General features: G+C 35.4%; 1 protein-coding gene and 1 pseudogene across 2 annotated transcripts; both read right to left on the bottom strand.

Annotated features, from left to right (window-relative positions):
- Positions 1 to 87: 87 nt before the first annotated feature.
- On the bottom strand, positions 88 to 2339 carry LOC130048693 (uncharacterized; annotated as a pseudogene).
- On the bottom strand, positions 1717 to 19299 carry LOC125656024 (uncharacterized). 2 transcript variants are annotated; one of them, XM_056144542.1, is made up of 6 exons: positions 18908 to 19299; positions 10939 to 10989; positions 6536 to 6797; positions 6034 to 6141; positions 4031 to 4160; positions 1717 to 3828 (listed from the first exon to the last, which is right to left on the bottom strand). In XM_056144542.1, exons 2-6 carry the CDS (start codon positions 10969 to 10971, stop codon positions 3600 to 3602), a joined length of 762 nt encoding a protein of 253 aa, XP_056000517.1. In that variant the 5' UTR covers positions 10972 to 10989; positions 18908 to 19299; the 3' UTR covers positions 1717 to 3599. The 2 variants fall into 2 exon arrangements, with proteins under 2 accessions (XP_056000517.1, XP_056000518.1); XM_056144543.1 differs by having other exon boundaries at positions 1717 to 4160.
- Positions 19300 to 25116: the final 5817 nt, after the last annotated feature.

Consider the following 25116-nt stretch of genomic DNA (forward strand, 5'->3'; position numbering starts at 1 on the left):
AGGCAGAATAATAGAATAAAGCACCAACATTTATACATATAGATGTAGTCATCATATGCAGTCTATTATATGCATGAGAATTTTTTGTCAACTTACTGGTGTTGATGTTCTTTTATGGATGCTTAGCAAGTCATCATTATTGATCCCGCCTGGATCCTTTTGACACGTGAATAGGTATAATCTTATAGGAGAGGTCCTGATTTCTTCATAGTAATTTTCCAATGAAAATTCTTTTCCATTCTTCAAAATGTTACTTAGGGGAGCCCCTGCATAGTTTCCTATATAATGTTCAACTTCATTCAATGAAACACCTTGGATTTTTATTTTCATCATCAGGAAAATACAGATTCAAAAATATATCTTTGACCTCCTGTAGTGTAGCTTTCTTGTCTATGTCAATTAGATTTTTTGTTCCTACAACTCTTGAAAATACTCCCATGTTCTTCTTCTTGTGCATCCAGCCACAATGTACACGTCTTGTTATCGAAAGTGGACGGCGTATGTTACGATTTCGCTTAGTGTTAAAGGTTCTATGAGAACTAAGGTCTTTCAGTTTTTGTATTGCTGGAGAATCTGGCACTGTAATTATGAAATTAGTTAATCAGTTCGTTGTCAAACTGGAGTATATATTAATTTACAGTGAAATTGATATGGAACCCATGGTTATTTGTCGCAAACAATATCTATAATTGTTAAAATCTTGACACAGACTCAATGAAATTCACAATACTTACACTGCTGAAGAGATCTACACCTATTTCTGAGACGAGCTTTGTCTCCAATGTTTTTGATACCAAGTGAATCCAACTCCTCATTTTTTAAAATAGAGACCTCATTCAGCCCAACCTAAAAAAAGTTGTTGTTTTTTTTATTTTAATCCAAAATGCTATGTACTGGGGTGGGGGGGGGGGTGGGGGTGGGTGGGGGGGGGTGTTATCATTTAGACATATTAATCACTATTTTATTTAGACATATGGACCCATAATTGGCTTGTAATCCTTAGTAATACAGGACATGTATTTCTTGCTGTAAAAATCAAAATTTGACAAATTGATCAAGTCTATACAATATCCAAGTCATTCACACTTCGGGCCTTGGAACAGGGAGGAGCCTCTTATCATCATGTTATATTGTATTGGTGAATTCAGCAGAGCAAGCCCCCATAACCGCTTGCCTATTGCACAATAAAAAGCTATGTTGTCAAAGCTATTGTTAAATAGGAGAGTGAACACAGATGCTCGCTCTGTGGAATGCAGCATGCACTCCGGTTTTTGCCATCTCATCAAAAGAATCACCTGGCCATAAAATATAAACAGGGACAGGATGCCCCCTTTTTCTTTCTTTAACATTAAAAGTAATTTTATTCACTGCATAAAATAAAAAATCTGGTAAACTATTGATAGTAAAAAGGTTCATATTTTTCAAAGACAATCAAGTATTTATGATAAGAAAAAATGCTGTTGAGGGCAATAACTCCTACACTGGTATTTCCTCTACTGTATGTCCATCATACAATGTTCCCCAAAAATCCACAATAGATTTATACATATTTATGAATAAGCAGTTTTTATAAACTGCTGACATTATCATTTGTATTATTTTTAGTATTCTATTTTACCAACATGTGTGATTTTCTCATGTTGACCTATACTTCTGTTATTTGTGTGTCTGACATCTTAATTAAACAAGGTGGCAACATAGGGTGTTTTTTTTGGGGGGGGGGGGGGTTATCAATTAAATTAAACTACATATATTTCTGAATCAGTGGAAATCAATACAGTTCTTCTACTTTCAACCATTAATATTGATAAGTCACATGAGGGTGGAACAACCTTAAAGGTTTGCCCCCCCCCCTTTTTTTTTTACATTAATAAACGATGGTACATATTGTACATAGCCAATTTTTTAATATTAATATTTCTTTATATATCTAATATTTTCTCCAGATAATCACTCTTTCGTGATTTTGTAAATCTGAACTTTGTAGGCCCAAAATTGGAAATAAATTACTTACTTAATGCAGACCGAAGTTGATATACCTTATGTACCTCACTCCCGTAATTTTATTAAAGGGTGAAGTTAAGCTATGAAATTCATTATAACAGTGTACTATATGATTACTCTAATTCAAATTTTGTGCTTTTGCATGCAAAGTAGCGGGGTTTTTTTCTATTCTTTTTTCCGTATACTTTTGATATATGTCGCTCAACATACGCCACTGCATCAAGCTTGAATATAAAATAAAATTATTTAACAAACAGTGATAAATCCGGTACCTTTTGTTCTTGAAATGCCGGGATACAGGACTCAAGACCTAAGTCCCTTAATACTTCTTCCATTGTTGAACCCCTAACATGCGCAGTACTCAATTTCCTGTTGCAACTTCCTATTGAATTTTTATCGTGTCTGTGTGTTGGCGTGAGAGCGCGAAAGCGCGTTGCTTGTTGGCGTGAGAGCGCGAAGGCGCGTTGCTTGTCTGCGCGAAGGCGCGTTGCTTGTTGGCGTGAGAGCGCGAAGGTGCGTTGCTTGTTGGCGTGAGAGCGCGAAGGCGCGTTGCTTGTCTGCGCGAAGGCGTGTTGCTTGTTGGCGTGAGAGCGCGAAGGCGTGTTGCTTGTTGGCGTGAGAGCGCGAAGGCGCGTTGCTTGTCTGCGCGAAGGTGCGTTGCTTGTTGGTGTGAGAGCGCGAAGGTGCGTTGCTTGTTGGCGTGATGGCGTGTTGTGACTAACGCGCAGTCACGCTTTTGCAAATGGCCCTATCCGGACACCATATGTATGTGATCTAAATGCATGTATTTACTATTTTGATTACTGTTTATTTTTATGGCGTTCTGAAGGGTTTTTAGTCTCTTAGTGTATCCGTGCATCTGCCTTTAACGGATATTAGCATGAACTTTTTAGTCCCAAGGACTTACAACGTGGTCTAAAAAAGTGTCTTCAGATTATGCTGTCAACATTGTTAATCATTAAGAGTACGTAAATTACTTTATAATATTACAATAGTATTCATGGTTCCACCTCGTACCAGAAGTTGTCATCCCAAGAAATGTATACTTTAAACACCACCGTTCCCGGTGAAGAGCTGCAAAATTTAGCCCTATGTTCGGCACTTTCGGCATTCCATATCTTTATCAAGCTTACTAGATTGTGGATTAAAAGTACTCCAAAATTCAACCGTATTTATCAAAATGGATACAATTGTGTGATCAAAGAAATGAACAGTTGTTTTTATACCTGGATTAAGCTTTATAAACTCTATTTATTTTTTTAAAATGCTTTCAATTTTTTTTCTATATAATTCATATTGTACTAAAGTGAAAGAACAAGATGCTGAAAAATAACGACCGATCGCAAGATATTGATAATTTAAAACTGAATCAAGAGCTATGTTGTTGCATAAAAATATTTTTTTATATTTTTTCCAGCTTTGTTGAAAATTAGTGTTTTTATCATAGAAGGATTGACCGTTAGACATCAGTCAGAGCAGTATTTTTAAAGCTTGTCAAGTTTGTCTTGAAGTTTTTTTTTTTTTACAGACGTTAATAATATAACAAAATCGTCAGCATATACCAAGCACATGCTCGTTATTCAGAATAATAAGATCTACACATTGATTGAAGTATCTCGAAAGATCGCTGTAGGCATAGATTTAGTACTTTGATTTTTACAGTGCACATCAGAGTTACTGACTTCATACATTTTCTTAGTAATTTTGTAAAATACTCCTATGTCTAGCAATTTCAGCTTGAATCCGGCATGCATAACAGCATCAAAAGCTTTTTGGATATATACGAAACATATATAAACCTTACCTTCTTTTGTGTTACAATATCTATAAATGATATATATATTTTTAAAATAAACATGTGGTAAGATGTTCGATGGATTTATTAAATCCAATTTCACTATTATCAATAATATTGTTTGATGTCAAATTTTGCTCCAATCTTCTATTCACATTACTGTTAATAACTTTGCCGATTGCCCTGCATGTTTTATTATACATTTTGTGTTTTCCTATAACTAAACTTTACCCTGTAGTTGGGGTCTGTGTGACGTTAAGGTGAGATGTAGTGTTGGGGTAGAGTGTCATCTCTGTCGTCATCGTAGTCGATGGGTGCACTGAGGTTAACGATCCTCTTAATTCATCATAGCATTCAGGATCTGCATTTCAGACGAAATCAATACATGTTACGTTATTGTAAAAAAGCATGCAGTACAACATAAAGCGGATTTCGTTTGTTTGGTGGGACATAAATGATGTAAAAGGGTACAGCACCTTGATATGCACATTGTGTCACAACCAAAGAAAGACTTGTATAATTAACAAACCTGCGAGATCAATAAATAAAATAGCATATTTTTGTTGTTTTAAGTTTCATTTTAGAATTTGTCACTCCTTTGGAGACATCGCCAGATTACGGTGATTGTTTCGTATTGTGCTCATGCCTATGCTGACACTGCAACTCTGTTTTAAGATCATAACCGAAAGACTTCTGATACCAAGTACTTGGCGAAGAAACATCCACTACCTATCTTAAGAATTCGGAACCTCCCGGAAGAAACAGTCACTACTTATGTTAAGAACTCGAAATCCCTAATGTGAGCTACCCATGCCAGGTCACTGCGATCGGTATAGACTAAATATATCACATAGGACGATGCAAATACTGTTAATTTCAAACACTTAGAAGCATATCAGTAATCGGGATGGCATACTGAATGATCCCCAACCCTCCATACTTTTAAACCGCGTTGCAAACGATAGTGAAATATATTTTGGCATTTCAGTTAACTGCATTCAAATAAGATGTTATTGTCAGTATCTATGATCACTACTGCATGTACCAATAGAAAACATATATTTTTAACATAAAGATTATAGTATTCATTTTACTTCACTGGGATAACAAGTGGGGCAAACAAGTAATCAAATCATGTGAAGCCTAAAACATTTAAATGGTTCATTATTGCTTATACATCCACTTCAGACGAACAGAGACTTTTCAAATATGGCACTAACCATCCACCCTGATATAATGGTGACGCGGCGATACAGAAACAGTGTGTCCTGGGTTCTGCTCAAGTTATACAAAATATATTTTAGGATTTATCTCATTATTGACTGGGACTTTCTGTTCTCATTCTTCTAAAATACAGTGCTTATATCTACATGCACGTTTAAAATGGGTGGTGGGGACGAAGTAGCAGAGCTCTTAACGTAGGGGAATTTCGAACAGAACGCAAAATTGTGTTACACAACTACTCATAGCTAATCGTGTGGCTGTAGATTTGTTATTACAAAAAAAATCGAATTTACCGATAGATTCGTGTTACACGCTAGTTATTTGTACGAATCTTATCCCTGCTTCCAAACGATGTCTAACATTATAAACGTTGACCTCCCAAAACTTCCTATAAGTTATTTTGGTTTTGTATATCAATATAACTAATGACTACTACGTATACATACCTATCTTTATTAAAACAATGAGATGCATTACTGTTTTATCTGGTAGAACATGTTCAGCATTGCAGAAAAAAATCATAACTGCGTTAGCAGATTATGATTGCTAATTTCATCGCCCGGTAAAACAGCAAAGAAGGGCATTATATTCTTCATATCTATATCTTTATGTATTTTTTAGATGTAAGCTTGATCTAAGTACTAAGATATATCGTTGAGCAGCCAATATACACTTTGACCTTGGTGACGCTCCATATTTAGTAATTATTACGCAGACTTGTGATACTAAAAATATCGGATCGAACTAGTTTGCAATAAACATGCATTCATTGTTGAGTATGAAAACAACGTCGATTTCAAAAGAAATATCAGAGAAAAGATTCAGTGAATGTGAAATAGGAGTATGACATTACTATCAATATTTGCGGCCAAATACATGTATATCTCTGCATTCAATGTCAATGTCTTTTTTTGAAAAACCATCTTTTGAGTAAAATTCCTGCGTTTATGAATCTTTGAGTTCAGATATATTATTGTATCGTAATAAAACTTACAGATAGCAGAACATACATTTATAAATTTCAGACGAATTGTAAACAATTGGACATGTCTTGCAATTTGTTGAATAACTAACACGGATACTCTGTAACTCTGCAATAAACATGGCACATTTTCTTGCTGCAAAGAGACACAAATATTACAAAATATTTCTGATATTCATTTGTTAAATCTATATTGGTATGAAAATTGGAGAAATAGAAAACTTTGATAACAATAAAAATAACATTTATCGACACTTGATACAAACAAAAATAAAAAATGATTAAAATAGATTTTTAAAGTATGGAATGGAATTTATTCCCATGACGGGGAAAAGCATATAGTTATACAGGAAGGGGGAAATTATATTATATTTACAATTTTGAACATCATACAAATTTAAAAGTTCCTTGTTTGTTCTAGTAATTTTACACATGCACTTATTACAACCAAACTCATCTAAAACATATATATCAATCTATATGTGTATTCATTTTTGTTTGTATCATACGTCCTTAAGGTAGAACTGTACATTGAATGTATATTGATGTTGCACAGACTTCAACTGTTCCATTCAGCCACTCATTGAGGACGCAGTGATACTCAAATGATTTACACATATTATGGATGTTTTGGCAAGATTTCCTCATTGAAGCTGCATCATAACCCTTTTTGTTCACTGGACAGGCATAAACTGATTGTACTGTAGATATTGATTCTTTGCACGCCGATACCGGCAGTTCTATATTGTGTACGAAATTCCCTTGGAAGGTGATTATGAGAGCTAACATAACCTACAAAAAGAACTCAGTTATTGTAAATTCTATATTCTTGTATGTGTACTTACGATGTATTAAAGTGTTGCTGAGAAGGGTTTTGCTATGATTGACACTACCCAGTTTGGAAATATTCAAACAAGGGCCACATGAGACAAAATGTTCATCTGAGCACTTACTTGTACATTCTATACATCAACTGCTTTGGCACTTTTATGTATCGATAGGTTAAAACGAAAATGAAACCAATATTACAGAAGATTGTTTGCATATCAATTCAGTCTTCTAATCATAAAAAATAATATTATATATTTCATGCAATACGATTTAAACTAGTGTCCCCCATCCTTTTCCGGATGACTCAATTTTAAACAACCGTGATTGCACACTTCATTGGGCATTTACACATAAGTTTAACAAACCTTTGCCCCAGTTGATCCCAAACGAAGATTTTGACAGAGGTAAACTATTTCTACATGAAATTATAACCCCCTCTGTGATCTATCGTGAATATCCCTACCATTGTTAAACGTTTAATCCTTATCGTGGCATCACCTTCAACAGTGGAGGGGGTACGACTTGCACAATTTTGAATTGAGGTTAATATGGGATTTTATTAGAGAAGGGAACTCGTAGTTGACTCTTCTAACTTTTTCAAACACATGATTTCTTTGTCCTTACCTTATGTATTCAGACGTCTTATGTTTTAAAGTCATTTGTGGAAATAAGGTTGTTTAAAAAATCTAGTGGCATAGATTCTGGCAAGTATGCATGGACGTCATGAGTGTTGTGCAGTAGTGCATGCATATTAACGTCATAGCTGTACAGCTGTAGCATAAACATAGCATGACAACATACAAAATAACATTACATCTGTATAACTACAGAATAAACAGAACATGACAACATACACAGTAATGTCACCAAAAATAATAAATTTACAACATATAAGAACACAATCTAACATATGAGCACATTAACGACATAATATCAAAACATACACATAATATAGTTCTAAACCATAAGTGTAAGACTTACAACGAAGCATAGCATAGCTCTAAAACCAGAAGCGTAAAGATTACAACAAGTATAGTGAAATATAGCACAAAACCATGAGCGTAAAGATTACAACAAAGCATGCATACATAACATAGCTCTAAACTATAAGCGTAGAAATTACAACAAAGCATAGAAACACAATGTGTCATAGTATAACGACAAAACATTACAGCATGTACATATAACATTTAGCACTAAACCATACACGGCTAACATTTCACATTTCATCGTTCTTGTATATAAACGAGGTTTGTTGGTTGTTTCTTGCCTTTGAGCAGTTTTCACTCAGAAACATCACCTACAATTGATGATATGCCACATGTGTTGACTTATGCATGAGCTCAATACCATAGCAGTGAGGGGTAATTGTTTTTGTGCCAATACCTTCAGAGACGTTGAATTACCTATGTTTTTAAAGTCATATCCAAAAGATCCTTGGCCTTTGTTGCTCATGTCGAGATTTTGGCGAAAGAATTATGACTACGTATGGTATATCTTTCTGATTCTATGTTTGCAAATGACTCTAACAAATTGGTGGTGGTGGTTTTTGAAAATATATTTTTGAAACAACCTCATAGAAGGTATCTAAATCCGTATTGCAGTATTGTTGTCTCGTCCTGGTCATGTCTAAAATCAACACGTAAAGAATGTGAGGGCGTTCTTTATTGAAAAGCTCAGCCTTCTGATTGATTAACTCCACTTCCTGGTCTGGTTATCAAAAAATACCAAACACTGATTCTTTGTCATTTTAAATTCCGCGTTCGCTTTACGAGTTCGTTCTGGGTCATCTCTGAGTTCAACATGGTCGTGGGTCATGGTTTGAACTTACTTGAACATACACATAGATAATACTGTATACATATACCAGGATTGATAAAAGAAGTTAGCGAACTATCTTTATATCTATATAAACCACAGTTCAGTTATGAATCTAATTTGGCACACATGTAGTTGAAAGAATGTATTAAATGTAGCATGAATTGCAGATTAATTTTCGTCACATTTGTGACGTCAAAGTTTAAGGATAATGTGAATTGCGGATGACTGTGACAAAAATGAATGATTCAGAAGTATTTGAGCAGAGAATGGTTACAAAGTTTTACGTAAAACTTGAGAAAATCCTTTACGGATATATGCAATGATATACATAAAGTCTGTGGCGATAAAGGTCTTGCCATAAGATCAATAAATAAGTGTATGGAGCGCTTTAGTAAGGGAAGGGGTATAGGATGATATTGGTTCTGGGTGCCCAGTGAATGTTAGTATGGAAAGGAATGTGTCTCAGGATGAAGAGTTTGTAATCAAAGATCGATGAGTCACTATTAGAGAGAAGGTTAATGATCTTAACATGTACAGGAGATTTTGACCAGTAAACCTCGAATGCAGCGAATTGTATATGATTCCTCGCCCCCTTCTGCCGAAGTAAAAGAGCATGCGGGTAAATGTTTTCCAGTTTTATGTCAATATGTATGCAAAAGAAGAAACAAAAGTTCATAAATAGAATTATAACATGTGACCAAACATGGGTACATTTCTATGAACCAGAAAGTAAATAACAAAGTTCAATTTGGGAGCATCCATCCTCTCCATCCCCATTAAATACACGTGTAACGAAGTCTGTGGGGAAGGCCGTGTTCATTGTTTTCTGCGATATCAGCGGAATTACTCTTAATCACAATGGCACCCTAAATCTTCAGCTACTGGAGACTACAATGCGCCTGTCATTAAATCAAATTAATGTAAAGAGAAAGCGCCAGATTTAATTCAAACTGGATTCATTCTGTACCAGGACAATGCACCTAGCCATAAGAGTCAGGTTGTGATGGACATCATAGAAACACTGGGTATAGAAATCCTAGCCCATCCCTTTACAGTCCAGATTTGTCAATTTCTGACTTCTGGCTATATCCAGTTTTGAAAGATAACCTGCTGAGAGAGAAGATGTTGGTACTATTGTTAACAGTGTGTTACGGAACAGGTCACATGATGGCTTGGGTCACATGCTCCGGGTGTGCGCAGATCAATGACAGAAGTACATTAAAGTTGTAGTGGCCTACTTTGAAGAAGAATAAACTCTTAAACCCACTTTGATTTGTATCATGTAATATATTTATTAGAACTTTTTGATCACCTCTCTTACAGTCAAGCAAATGTTTGTTCTCATCTGTATACTTCAAGTATCTCACATCAGAGCAGGACGTAACCCATTATTTGAATAAACGTTAATCAGTTTTAAACGTAACTAAAGATGCTTGAATAGAGAAATGGTAGAAGTCAGTCTCACGGTTCCCGATAAATTGCAAATGTGAAAACTTTTCAACGACAGCGACGACAATCATGTAATGATGTTACATTTTGAGTATAGTATGCCAAAATTATAGTCATAATTCTGAAAAATAGAACACGACCCAAAGGAGATCGTACTATTTGTCAAAACCCTAAATACTGTTTTTACAAAGTAAACGAAAATGGCAATATCATCTTCATTTCCAAATAAATCTATATAATATGTCTTAATAAAGCAAAGCCCGATTACTCCGAATGTGCTACCAAAATATGTTTTAAACACTGTATCAATTTGTTTGTTTGCATTTGGTACATAACTATCAAAAACGGATGATAACGAATCAGTTTTGTAATTTCAAATACTTTATTATGGTTATATTAATCAGAGGTAAACTTGAGTAAATATGTATATTTGTCCGCCATAAGTGTTGGACTTCCATGCCGTAATGGTCAGCGAGGTATCTTAGCAAGCCACTGCACCGGCTTCGAGCCTTGTGTCTCTGAATAATTTGGTGGACATCATATAAATGTAAAGAAAATGTAAAGACACAACACAAAAAGTGCTCTATGTGAATGTAGTAGGGCACCATATATACACGTATAGGCAGAAACTAACAGGAAGCTTAAAGGCATTATAAAAACAGCACAACAGCAGACAGATAATGGGTATACAAGTGTCTTGATCAAAAAGACTTGATCATAAGGCTCAGGTGAGCTAAAATATTGATTATATATTTTTCTGCAAAATTCATTAAAAAGATGAGTATTCTATTTAGAGTATTCGTATTGTACATGTACATGGTTTCATAATTACCCCCTCTATACAGGTGTTCCAGATGTTAGGCATCGTGACTGACGTGAAGGCCTGTAATGAAAATAATGGATGAGAATAAGATAGACACTGAGGAATTAAAGTAAAATAAAGCAAAACAACAGCATAGGTGTCTAAGTCAACGTTTATTGACGTTTCGTTTTTAGTTTCCTGAAAGATTTTTAGTTTGATTCAAAGAAAGTGAAAAATCTTAAACGAATTGATATTTTTTCAGTAAATCAACATTTTAAAAGGGGAAAATGTTGATCAGAACCATGTCACGATGGTTTAGAGGTAAAGCTTTCACCCCGCATGCGGAAGGTTGGGGTTCGAATCCCAGCCGCGACAGACCTAAGTCGTTAAAAACAGGGAGTGACAGTTCCATCGCCATACACTCGGCATCTGGTGTGAATGTCACGGGTCCTAGGAGATTACCTTAAAAACGGATGTCTCGTGTCACGTGACACGCTAACGAACCCTTACTGCTCAATGGCCGTAAGCGCCGAGTATATCCTAAATTTGAAGCCCTTCACCGGTAGTGGTGACGTCCCCACATGATTGAAAAATTCTCGAGTGGGACGTTAAACAAGATACAACCAATCCATTAATCATCAGATCCTTGAGTTATATCATTGTATTTCTCAGGATTTGAGTATGTCCAAAGCGAAGTAAATCTGTTTTACAAGTGTATCTAGAATACCTTGATGAAATTCAGGGACCATTTTGAGAATGGTTTGGTAATTTTTTTCTAATATTACAAGAGATGCTCTTTTAAATGTGCATATCAGATACCGTATTCATAGCGTGTTTTGGCCTCGATGGAAATGCTGGCTGTTTTGGTAGATATTAATGTATGCATCTCCTTATTATGCGCCCCCCCCCCCCCACCCACCCACCCCTCAAAGAAGGAGGGCATATTGGTTTGCACCTGTCGGTCGGTAGACCACATGTTGTCCGCTCAATATCTTAAGAACCATTCACTTGATTATAATGACATTTCATATGTGGGTTGGTTATGAGTAGAAGAGGACCCCTGTTGTTTTTTAAGTCAAAAGATCAAAGGTCAAGGATCAATTTACTTTGGACATAGAAATATAATAACCACTCAATATATTGAGAATCCTTTGCTTAACAGTCATCAAACTTGGTACACTGGTACATCCTAAAGAGTAAATGGCCCCAACTGATTTTGAGGTCGCATGGTCAAATGTCAAGGGTCAAACTGGACATAGGAATATACTGACCACTCAATGTCTATAGAACCCTTTGTTTGACAGACATCAAACTTGATACACTGGTACATCTTCAGGAGAAGATTACCCTTATTGATTTTGAGGTCATATGGTCAAAGGTCAAGGGTCAAACTGGACATAGGAATATACTGTCCGTTCAATATGTTGAGAACCCTGTGCTTGACATACATCAAACTTGGTACACTGGTACATCTTCAGGAGAAGATGACCCCTAGTAATTTTGAGGTCAAAGGTCAAGGGTCAAACTGGACATTGGAATATAATGTCCATTCAATATCTTGAGCACCCTTTGCTTGACAGACATCAAACTTGGTACACTGGTATATCTTCAGGAGAAAATGCCCTCTATTGATATTGAGGTCACATTGTCAAAAGTCAAGGTTCAAACTGGACGTTGGAATATACTGTCCAATCAATATTTTGAGAACCCTTTGCTTGACAGACATCAAACTTAGTACACTGGTATATCTTCAAGAGAAGATGACCCCTATTGATTTTGAGGTTACACGGTCAAAGGTCAATGGTTGAACTGGACATAGTAGTATATTATCTGCTATATTTTAAGAATTATTTGCTTGATAGACACCAAACTTGGTACACTGGTGCAGCATAAGGAGTGGATGACCCCTATTGATTTTAGGTCACATGGTCAATCCACTCTTGACATAAGAATTATTGTGGCCGCACCTTACCCCATGGAGCCATGATTTTGATAAAATTGAATTTGCACTATGTCAGACTGGCATTTCTGTAGTTGTGCGTAACAAAGAAGGATAACTCTAATCAATTTAAGATTCGGACTCGAACTGTACAATATTTTTTGTGCAAAAGCAGACTGAAAGTCATTGTGATTGTTTTCTTCCTACAAAGTATAAACAAACTGAGTCAGGTAAATACATATATGTACTACCACAAAATGATCTCAGGCAGGGCCAGCATGACAGCCATATTCCTCATTTACGTACATGTAGGAACGCTTACGATATCCCTAGACCACTCGTGGAGTTAAGATCAATATTGATTAACTCTACGTTTACGTAGTGAAACGGCAGCCTGGAGGAGAAGATGAAAATGTGAAAAGTTTACGATGACGATACGACAACAACGACGACGGACAGATGTCGATCAGAATAGCTCACTGCATTCGGTTCAAATGAGCTAAAACGGATTGAATCAATTTATTAAAAATTACAATTTAAGTTTTACCTGAAATCAACACAATTCCAAAATGACTCACGCATCATCCATAGGCTAACAGATGTGACACAATCAATTTTGCATTCATAATGTTTGTATGCAGTGGCGTAGTGGTTAGAGCATCGCTCGCAAAATCCCGATTTGAAAATACATGAGGTTCGAAATTAATTTTTTCAAGCACTAGTCCGTACGGACTAGTGACTATTGATGTTCACTAGTCCGCAAAGCATTTGACTAGTCCATCCAGTATATCATATGAAATGATCTTCATTTTATTCAATAGTATTTAATCAAATCAAACACATCAATTTTGCTAACAAATCAGACCACCGTATTTTATTTTGCATTCATGATCTTCATAAGCATACATTAATCCCCGAGTTAATCCTGTAACCCCTTTTATAACCGTCCATAAGTGCGTTCGAGATCGACGTTCCCGGTGTTCTCGTGCTCAGTTCTTAGAATCAAATGAGTTCAAAATTTTATCAATAAAGTCAATAGAATTTATATATTGACCAAGTCATGAGCTAAAGTATTATATCTTATGAACTCTTGTGTTAGAGTGGTAAATGACGAGAACATGTGCGCACGAACGTGTTCTTCGACCAAACTACATACAGAGGTGGTGTAAGTTCTTGCACCTCGAACCCGTTCTCGTGATGAGTACTCGGCGTTCGTAATCAGCAGGAATTTGTACCCCTGTAAAGGTAGCAGGGGACAGTTTCGCACTATAGGCCCGGTAGCAGGGGACAGTTTCGCACTATAGGCCCGGTCAACTTTTTCAAAAAATGGAAATACCCCATATTTGAAGTGATATTACATGTGTAAAAATGTCTACAATAATTTTAGGATGCATGTCAGCTGAGTGCTTAATAAAAATGTTGATATACAACATGTAGGTGTCACCATGATTCCTAGCATATAGATGGGTGCAAATACGAAAGTAAGACACGTGGTCAGTTGCTGAAGAAATTCCGGTGAAAACATGTAAAGTCTAACAAAAAGTCTGTACCTGAGAGGGAAGGTGAATGGCCCCATATGAAAGGTAGATTTTTGAGAAGGGCTGATAGGGTTCTTGATTATGCACAGTGTCTAAATCTCCATGTTTGGTACTGTGATGGTGTGGGGTGGTGCGGATTAGCCCAAATGAGGAAAAATCAAAGCAAAAAAGGGGAACCTGCTCAGAGCATGTTTTGTGCACCAGCACCAGTATTTATAGATTACATGTAATCTAGGGTCATAATTTATTAACTACACTAACATGAAATACAAGTATTGACATAAAAGGGAAATATGATTTTTCATTAGTCTGTCATAATCTGACTTTGGTGTATACCCCCTATCTACATGTTTCAAAACCAAAGAAACTGTCCCCTCTCACCTTTTAGAGAATGACATTTTTTTTAAACCCATGGAATTTCATTAATAGTATCAAAATAAATGCATTAGATATGTAATACAACCCTTTATTTCTATAGATGTATCACATTAGTGTCACAATGGTAGACAAAAAAGTCAAGGGGGGTAAGCTATGCTTTAGTACTATGGAAAACCAGAATCTGGTCAAGTAATCACGCAGGTATACTTTTATTTTATGTGGACTTTTACGAAATGTGTCGGCGTGAAGCATCACAGTTCACACCATCATGCATCAAAACCGAAACTTATATCTTAAATCTATAGTAATGTTTCGCTTTTCTCGTGTGATAATCGCGCAGTATTCTCGTGAAAACGTTGTAATACATGTACCTATACTACACTGAACTGTGGAGACAGGAAGGGACAATATCTAAATCATAAAAACGTTCAATGTTATATACACATAAAAGTGATAAATACCCTTATCTAAAATACGAATATGAGTTTCCGTAACTCCAGGTCCTCTCCTAATCGTGTTCAGAATCACAGTTTATATCTTGGATTATCATTTTCAATCTGAAACCATTATTTAATTGATTGATTGCATTACAAGACCCATCATGTTCAGATGGCTTCATTACAAAATACTTAGTATGAAAATCATGTAAATATTTCATGAAGTTACAAGGCGCATTACGTTTCATTTTGTTCTGATCGGAATTTCGTATGAAAATGATAGCAGTCAATTTTCACTACGTAATCATCATGGTATTTTAAAAGCATATCCTTTGATTAGTTGGTAAAAATCAAAACGCTCTTCATACAAATGCAAATTTTATTTCATCCTGTGAAACATGGACGCCGTGCCCTTTGCTGGATTGCTGATTGCTGATTGTTTTTACCAGTGGGAATTCTATATCTAAATTGACACCCTGTGTTACGTTATTTATGGATCGTATTTCCTTTCTACAAACTCCTTTATTATCACTGATCCTTCTGTAATTTATATATTTGCTCAATTGTCTCTGTCCCCCAGACTCGTGTATGTTGCAAGTTACAAGAAACACCTGTGTAATTTACACGTACATAAATAACCTTTCCTACTATACAATTATGTACACTGAGCAACAACGCAGGCCACTATCACCAATAACTGACTAGAAGAGTTCCTTAAAGGTATGCACAACTGTATGAGCACACCATTTTCGTTAATCAGCATAGAAAATGCATAAAACCTCGTTCAAATGACAACATCTTCATTAAAACGGACTAAAAAAATCCTAATGGTACATATATATAAAACAAATGTGGCTATCATTGTTTTTTTTTAAAAATGACATGCAATAGAAAATACACCAGCATAAAAGTTATTGCCCTTGACAATACTTTTTTCAATATAAATGATTGACTTCTATATAGAAAATATAAACTTTTTTCTGGTTCAAATAATCTACCAAATTTTTCATTACATCCAGTGAATAAAATTCTTACAAAAGACAAATTTCTAGCACGAACAAAATTTAATTGAATAAATTATTTGCAAAACCGATATGAAGATAGCCCTACACATGTAAGTCTGACACTGATTTGATAGGGTAGTTTTATTTAGACATTCACTGCAGCCATTTTAAGTTACCGAGACATATCTATTTTTATAACGTTACCTATGGTGGATTACTTCTATAGCTTGTAACAGTCGTTACCAATTTACAATAAAAACGTCACACGTTACACGTACAGCTACAAATACAACCCTCATAATACCAAACACCTGTAAAATTAGTTTTCGCCTATATCTCTTAAATTCATTTATTTGATGAATGGAATTTCCATAACACTAATATTCAATGAAGTTTTGAACAAACTGCTTGTAATATAAGCCATGAGATGCATTTTCGTATATTCTAAAAAATATGGGAGACATCGAATATCTTGGGGAGTCTAAATCTTGAATGCATTTTATCTTTGCGAGATTTAACTGTCTATTAGGAAGTATAGCAGGTAACTTTTGGTGTGTAGCTAGTCGATGCTCTAACAGGAAAATGAAAGTCAAGGTCCTATCTTAAGTTAAAGGTCAAATATCATGATGTCTTTTGCCGAATGTGTTATTTTGTTCTTCATAAACATTTCTAAAACGTCCAAAATATCCAAAATCCTAGTTTGATTTCTCTTCATTTTAAAATAAGCAATTTCTGTATCATGTTGTTCATTATATTAATTTTTGCTCAAAATTTGATTAATGCATCTTCTTTTACAAGATCTTGACATGAAACTATTTTAAGTTGAAGATGTGCCATCGACGAACAATGCATGTTATATTGTATATCTTGGTGTACACAAATATTATATCAATTACACCAAATGTTGTCGAGATTTAGTCGCAAATAGGTCAGCTGTAAAATAAATATTATTAATGTTTGTGATATCTCTATAGATAATCTTTCAATAGGACACACTCTTATCACGGAAGTTTGTTCGTGTCTTACTGGGGTCAGACACCCTTTATTTAAAACTAAGTAGAGAAAAATATTTAGGGTACCGTAGATTTCTTTATAACATGCACAATAAAAGGTTTTGTTCCTGAAATGAAAATATTAAAGTTTTAAGAGAAAACGAACTTGAGGAAAAATTTTACTTATCTGTTTGGCTTATTACCTTAAGTATGCTTTGATAAAAAAAAAAATCAGTCAAACAAATATTTTCATAAAGCACTACTTTTTATACTATGTGCGACATATAATTATATGTACTCCTTTCCCTATCTTTTAAAATTTGTGAATTAATTAATATTGACTGTAAATAATCTTGTGGTGAATGTGCACTATCATATTTTAGCATTTCGTTTTTAGCAGTGTTCAAATCTTTATTCGTTTTTATTTATTTATATATTTACTAGCTGGCAGCAATATTGCAGAAAGGTATCCATTGCTGCATCGGGGAGGGAGGGGGTGGGTGATCTTTATTTCATAAAGACTTTCTACTCACACCATCCTAACTAACCTACTTTAAATTTAAAATGAAATGCCAACACTTTTGAATACAGGAATTTACAGAGTATTTACAATTTCTAGTGTTAAAAAGGTGTTTGTGGTAAAAGTAACTGCTCACTATGACCTTGCCTATGATAATGATTATGACAATATTTTAATTTAAATACTGTTTGATATTTAAATCATTACGCACAATACATATGCTTTTAACTTTTAAGCCATACGTACAGGGGGAAGACTTTTATGCAATAAAAATAAAACGATCCTAGCATTATCTTTTTTTAAATTGTTTGTATCTTACTTTTTCAATCGGTCCTTTTAAATGGATCTCTTTACATATTTTACTAAGGCATTTCATCTAATTGAATGATAGATGAATTGATGTAAATAGCAACATAAAAACGGATACAGTATCATTTCATGAGTTGTTTGTTTAAGATTGTAGGTCACCATTGATCAAATAACAAAATATTCAGAATTTATATGTTTTGTCATTATCGATTTGGAATCCCTTATCTATAGAGGTCGAGAATACAAAACGCTATATGATTTTCGTATAAAACATCGACGGTACATACGGGAACATGTATATTTATAAAAGGTGAAGATAACGAACAGTGATCAATATCATAACTCCTAAAATCAATACAAAATAGATATTTGGGAACACATGGACCCCTAGACACACCAGAGTAGTGGGATGAAAAATAGAAATGGGGGAATTACATGAAGCTCTATAATGTAAAGTATGCTTTTGTGCGACAGAGCAATGGTGAAACCATGAAGAGAAGGTCACTTCATAAAAAGAATGCCGACGTGAAGTATCCACACGTATTTTCAAAACTGAAATTCGTTTCTTTTGTTTCCACTCTGCTTTCATTTCTGTCGGATTTGCAGCCGTTAAAATACTTAGTCTAGTAGATGTACTATACTTATTAATAACGCATGGCCCAGTGCATTCACAGGGACATTATTACAAATGGTCAAGATCCATATATCAAAGGTCAAAACATTGGAAATACAAAGACTATCCGACATCGCGTGGTCTGGAGCCACATGTAGCCGGTACTTTCTCTTTTACACAAATTCCCATTTATAACAATTTCAAATTTGCCCCTATAAAACGAGTGTTCCACGTAGGTATTGGGCCTATACCTATTTTTAAATACTTACGTTGTTAATTGGCACTGACCCAAGCTGCGCGTGTAAATTCCGATAATGGCGGCGGTCGGAAAAGGTTTTGAAGTAGAGGGTATTGCTAAAGCGCGGAACAGAAAATGAAGCGGAACGAAAAAAAAAAACCAACACCCGAGGTAACGTGTGGATTAATTTGTCCTGTGGAGAGTAGATTAGTTTTAAAAAGTACAATCACAAAACATCAAATGAAATGATTGAGAACTTCTATCACTCTGTTGATGGTGAAATCGTGTTTCCTACGAGGTGTTTATGTACACGAGGAGTGAAATAAAATTTTGGGGTAATGAACCACTTTAACAAATGATCATTAGGATAAATTTTCAAAAAAAAAAAAAAAAAGGAAAGAGAAAATAAATAAACAGATATAGAATAAAGGGGAAAAAAATAAGTTGAATTTCCATGAAAGGTCAAATATGTCGAGGTTTATTTTTAATCAGATAGGGTTGTATAGACTGTTGTTATGACGATATGGCACTGATTGATACTAATGTGGTTACTTGTCAGTTTGGAAGCTCCCATCCAAGTGCCTATACACTTCAAAGAAAAAGCCACATCAACCTGCATCAACTTTAAACCCTCAAATCTTAATCGTGAGATCTACATGTCTGCAGAGAAATTGTAATTTTCGACATTTCGGTTGCATGTATGTTTTTAATCTACAAACTAGAGTATTCCAAGGACAATATGAGTCATTTACGGGAGTACCAGGGATCATCAGTTATGTTTAGATAACCTTCATGCAAGAAACACACATGTTAAATTTTAAAGTCATGTTTCATAGGGTTCCATGATAGTTCTAGGTAATACAGACGGACAAAAGACGGACAATAAACAAACATGCGGATAAAGGAATCTATAAATGTCGCTGTTCTTTGTAATCCACACAAACCATGCCTCTTATGATATTAGATTGAAAAAAAAAAATGAAATTGTGTCGGAATTGTTCGTAGTACTGAGGTAAATATTGGGTTGTCGTGGAGCGAGAGAGGCCAACTCGGGTTTTAAACTAAGCCCTCGTAAGTTGTAAAAACCCACCTAGCTGATAACAATTTAAACATCTGCTCTTTTTTAAAAGTTGAGTTATATCGCTGACAAATAGGCACAAAGAAATCAAATTAAAGCGTGCGTTTGTATTTGCTGTAAATGTGATCATGTATCTATACCATGTATAATGTTTATTCCAGCAATTGACGGCCCTCGGTTCAAGGGGGTTACATTTCCAAACGATAAACAAATAATTCCAGTGATAACAACATAAATACATAACAATCACTTTGACGGACTACTACTACACATGCATTATGCTGATCCTATTTTGTTTGTCATTCATTTTCATGTTATTTTGACTGACACAATTTGTGTCGCTATCTATGAATCCAACTTTCAACTCAGATTTTCAATTGATAGGACTTCCCGATTGTATGTAAATGTAATCACCTCCTATAATACATCTAATCATTTAGATCTAATAAATTCATATAATACATCTAATCACCTCATATAATAGATGACCCCACAGAATGGTACGAGTACACTATAAACTGGGGGGGGGGGTGTTCGTAAAACACATTAAGCAACATATTTTATCTTCCCCTTTCAATATTTCAAGTAGGAAGTATTTGTATCACGTCCTTGAGGTGCTACATATCTGAGTGTGATGTTCCTTTGAGCACGTCAAATGACAGAGCATTTAGTGTATTTGAATAGAATATCAATTTCATGTTTTGACAATCGAACTTCCAATTCAGTTTTTGATAAGAGCTCCATGGACCTTACTGGTCACCTGTGTGTCACGCGACAAGCAAGAGCTGTATGATGCTGGTGAAATGAGTTCAACATTATATGTGCCCAGTATCAACTTGAAACATTCCTCCACTAAGAAGTTCTGACCCAGGGAAATTTGATTTTAATGAGTGTGTCCTCAGTCAAATGATCTTGGTTTGAGTATAATCAAAAGTATTTGGTCATAAATAGTTCTTTCATGTAAGAAATTCCACTACCTATGAAGCAATTATGTCCAACTTTGTTTTAATTCTAGGGACATAGTTAAATCCTGGGGGGGGGGGGGGGGGGGGGGGGGGCTGATTATCTGACCTGGGGGCACGAGTTGATAAAGATATCCCTTTTTTAATTTTACTATGAATTCTCGTTAGTTGTTTGACATGCAGGACTACCAGATATCCATCCCAGTAACCATATATTTTATGTCACTTGGTATATGTTTCTCCACTAAGGATTCGTTTGTAATTTATGTAACATTATCTGCCAATTTCGATTTTTGAGTTATCGCCCTTAGTTATTGAGTATGTGCGGTATGTGCAAGGCGCCAGTTTTTGTGATTTCCGTTCTGAAATACAGATGTGAAAATTTCAACGTGCTTCTTGTCTTTTCTGTTTGTTCTTCATCACATCGAAGAAAACATAACAATTTACTTGGTTATATTTATTAGATTGTTTGTATTGTTTAACGTCCTTCTCGAAAATCTTTCACCTATATGGAAACGTCTCTATTGCCGGTGAAGGGCTGCAAAATGTAAGCTTATGCTCGGTGCTTATGGTCACAAAGCAAGGAGGGATATTTATCATGCCAAACCTGCTGTGACACAGGACCTCGGTTTTTGCGGTCAGTCCCATTTAATCGCCTCTTACTATAAACAAGGGGTACTGGAGACCTATTCTAACCCGGGATCCCCACGGGTTGATACTTTTTAGATATTCGATAGTCGAGGAGATTTTGAAAGATAGTTGTTAGGTTGTTTTAACTCCCGTCGAGAAATTGTTACTCATTTTGAGAAGTCAGCAGTTGTAGGTAAAGTACTACAACTTTTAGACCTATGCTTAGCGCTTACGGCCGTAGCAGTTAGGGTTCTTTACCATGCCAACGCCTGCCGCGAAACGGGATCTCCGTTTTTAAAGCCATACCAAAAAGACCCGTGATTCTCGAACGTTTGGCAAAGGAGCAAATACTAACTATCTTATAGTATTAGGTTTGACTGTCATGGTACGAGCGGGACTCGAACTCACGACCTCCTGTTTACGAAGTGAATGCTCTACCACTGAGTTACCGCGACCGGTAAAATATAATTTATTTTCATTGTAGAAACCATGAAAAACCCTTCTTAACACTTTAATCCAAGACCCATGGACCATAAGTTTCACATTTTTAAAGAAATTTATCGTATTGCTTTGTAATCAGTGTGGTTCTTCAATATCCAGGAGTCAGGAAGAAGAAATTTAAAAGCAGTGCATTTTTACTTGGTTATCCACTAATTGACACCATAAATTAAACGAGCCCTATGTATTGTATTTGGAATAATTCAATGAAAATCGGATAAAGAAATACATGTAACTGCAACTTTCTGCAACACTCTGTGAAAACAACAGTGATGATCAAGAGGGGAGAATTCCGGGGGTTGAAACACCTCCTATTGTCAGAAAATTTTCCTAAAGAGGAAAAAATAACGCATTTTGAGGGTGGACACCCCAATCCTTTGAAAATCAAAACCAATGGTACCCTTTCAAAATGGGTGTTGCTAAAACGCGGAACAGAAAACGGAAAGGAACGGAAAATATTTTATGCAGAAATGTGATGAGGAGGTCAGCATTTTATAAAAATCAAAAGGTTTATTATGAACATGGGAAGCAGAAATTACAGAGAGAACAGGAAGTCATCCTCTGAATCCACCATTTCATATTAATACCTCATACTAATGCATTATTATGTATTTCAAAACGGGGGATTTTGTGGATGAATGTACTAACGTACAGGTGCTTGCTTAATATTTGGTATATTAATTTTTATAAAAATATTAAGTAAGTGCCTGTTGGTATTATCCCTTTTTCCAGCTTTGTCACACACACCCACTCCCCACATTGTGACAGTATGTTGTTTCACAAATGAAGAAAAAACAACAAGATAAAATTAATTTGGCTCCACTTGTTTGGCATGCTGTTTTTTGCTATATTTAGATCTAAAACTTCATAGTTATTTCGGATTTCAAACATTTCGGTTGAGCATCACTGAAGAGACATTATTTGTCGAAATGCGCATCTGGTGCATCAAAATTGGTACCGTATAAGTTTTACATTGAGAAAGACTTGAATTATAATTGAACCACAGGCACTCGACGTTTTAAATATCTATAATAAAAAATGTCTTTCTGTAAACATAAAACACAAAACAAGGGATGCTTACTCCTCCTAGGCACCTGATCCCACCTCTGGTGTGTCCAGGGGTCCGTGTTTGTCCAACTATCTATTTTGTATTGCTTATAGGAGTTATGAGATTGATCACTGTTCGTTATCTTCACCTTGCATCCACAATGTATATCACGCCGCCATCTTGGTTTTCTGTTTTATCAGCTGCATCGCTTGAAAATTTCGGCGAAAAGTTCGATATAATATGATAATTAGACCCCTATCGTTTAGAAGCAACTCTGTCAAGGTCTTACCTCTCGCATCGTCATGGTGAACTGGAAATAAAGTCCATTTATCGGCTATAATCAACCGAAAAATATTGTCTACTGCTACTCAAATGCGAAAAATCGCTGAATAGTGGACGGAAGTTGACATAATTTCGGGATAACCCTTTAGAACATATTTACTGCTACCTGCAATAATGTAGCCCTCTCTGATTTTTTTTTAGGGAGAGGGCTACAACTCCTTAGGATCTCCGTAATGGTGCAAATGCGGGAGTGATTCACTCCCGCAACATTTGCGCTCATTCTAAACATTTCCTGACTTTCTTTACGTAAATAAAATGATATTCTATGTTTCTTAGTCAATATATAAATTTACAACCTGCAACTTCATATTTGTGAGGCTCTATTCTACCGTTTTCAACAATTTCGATAAATTCCAATTTCTCTATTCATATTTGTGCGACATGTTTGATGTACTGAAGTTTCAACTTCCAATTGTCAAGTCATTTGCATATGCCATATACGGAAGTATTTACATCAATGGACAAGTATGGAGGCGAAAGCTATTTCGTCGGTATTGAAAAGGTTTGAATTTAATATCAAGTTAAAAACCGAACAGTAGAGTGAAAATTCTTTCTGCTACAATATGATTTTCCTTTCTTTGTCGAAGTGGCTCGAGTAACTACATATTCGCGCTGATTGTCAATGTTTAGGTTTTTCATTAGATCCACCTACGAGATCTCGCGATAACAAGCATGGCGGAGCAGACGAAGAATTTCGCATGCTGTACATTATATTTAATGAAAAATACTTTTATTAGACATGCCCGAGCACAAAGTTGGTACTCCTTTTGGTGTAAACAACATTTGGGACTAATACACAGAGTTTATGATCGGTTATTCATAAAATTATTTTGCACCATTACGGAGATCCTATGGAATTGTAGCCTTATCCCGAAAACATCAGAATAAAAAAAATTGGGATAGGACTACATTATTGCAGCTAATTTACTGCTAATTATAATATTTACTATTTTTAATTTTATCAACCAATGAAAAAAGGGCTATTCCGAATGCCTGTGAATCGAACCCCTTTAAAAGTATGTTACTTTAGTCTGGTTAATACAATGTACCCTAAGAAAAGAATTTATGAGCCTACCCAATGCACAAAGCCCCCCCCCCCCCCCCCCCCCCCCCCCCCCCCCCCCCCGAAAACAACACTGTAAGAGATAAAATAATGTTTTGAACAATTTTCCCCAAACATAGTCATTTTAAATCGAACGTGCTTTTAATCGAACTAGATATATATTTTTGATTAAGATAACTAAATTTGAATTTAGTTCTAAACCTGGTACAATATACATTAATCTTACGCATCGCATTAAATTTCAAAGCGAATGAGTTCGGTGTGGAGAAAAAGGTTTGCCTCATTTGGGATGAATCTATGTGAAAATTCGTACATTTACCAATATCCTGCGGATTAGTGTTGAAACTGAAGAGATGCAGTAGGAAAGAAAGATTGAAACAGAACCAAAGTAAACTAGGTTGAAGTAAGAGGAATCAACATATTTATTTCCTAATATTTGAAATTGCTAAAAGACTAACACATAATTTATGCTTGAATGGAATTAAAAGTCATCTCATTTTTTAATCTAAATGTTAAGATATACAAGTGTTTAGTTTGGAAATGAACTACCAAAGGTCCTCCCTATTTAGGATTGGAGTGCTGAGGTCACGAAATCTCTGTCAGATAAAAAAATTAATAA

The sequence above is a fragment of the Ostrea edulis genome, chromosome 7, assembly GCF_947568905.1.
Source record: "Ostrea edulis chromosome 7, xbOstEdul1.1, whole genome shotgun sequence".
Lineage (NCBI taxonomy): Eukaryota > Metazoa > Mollusca > Bivalvia > Ostreida > Ostreidae > Ostrea > Ostrea edulis.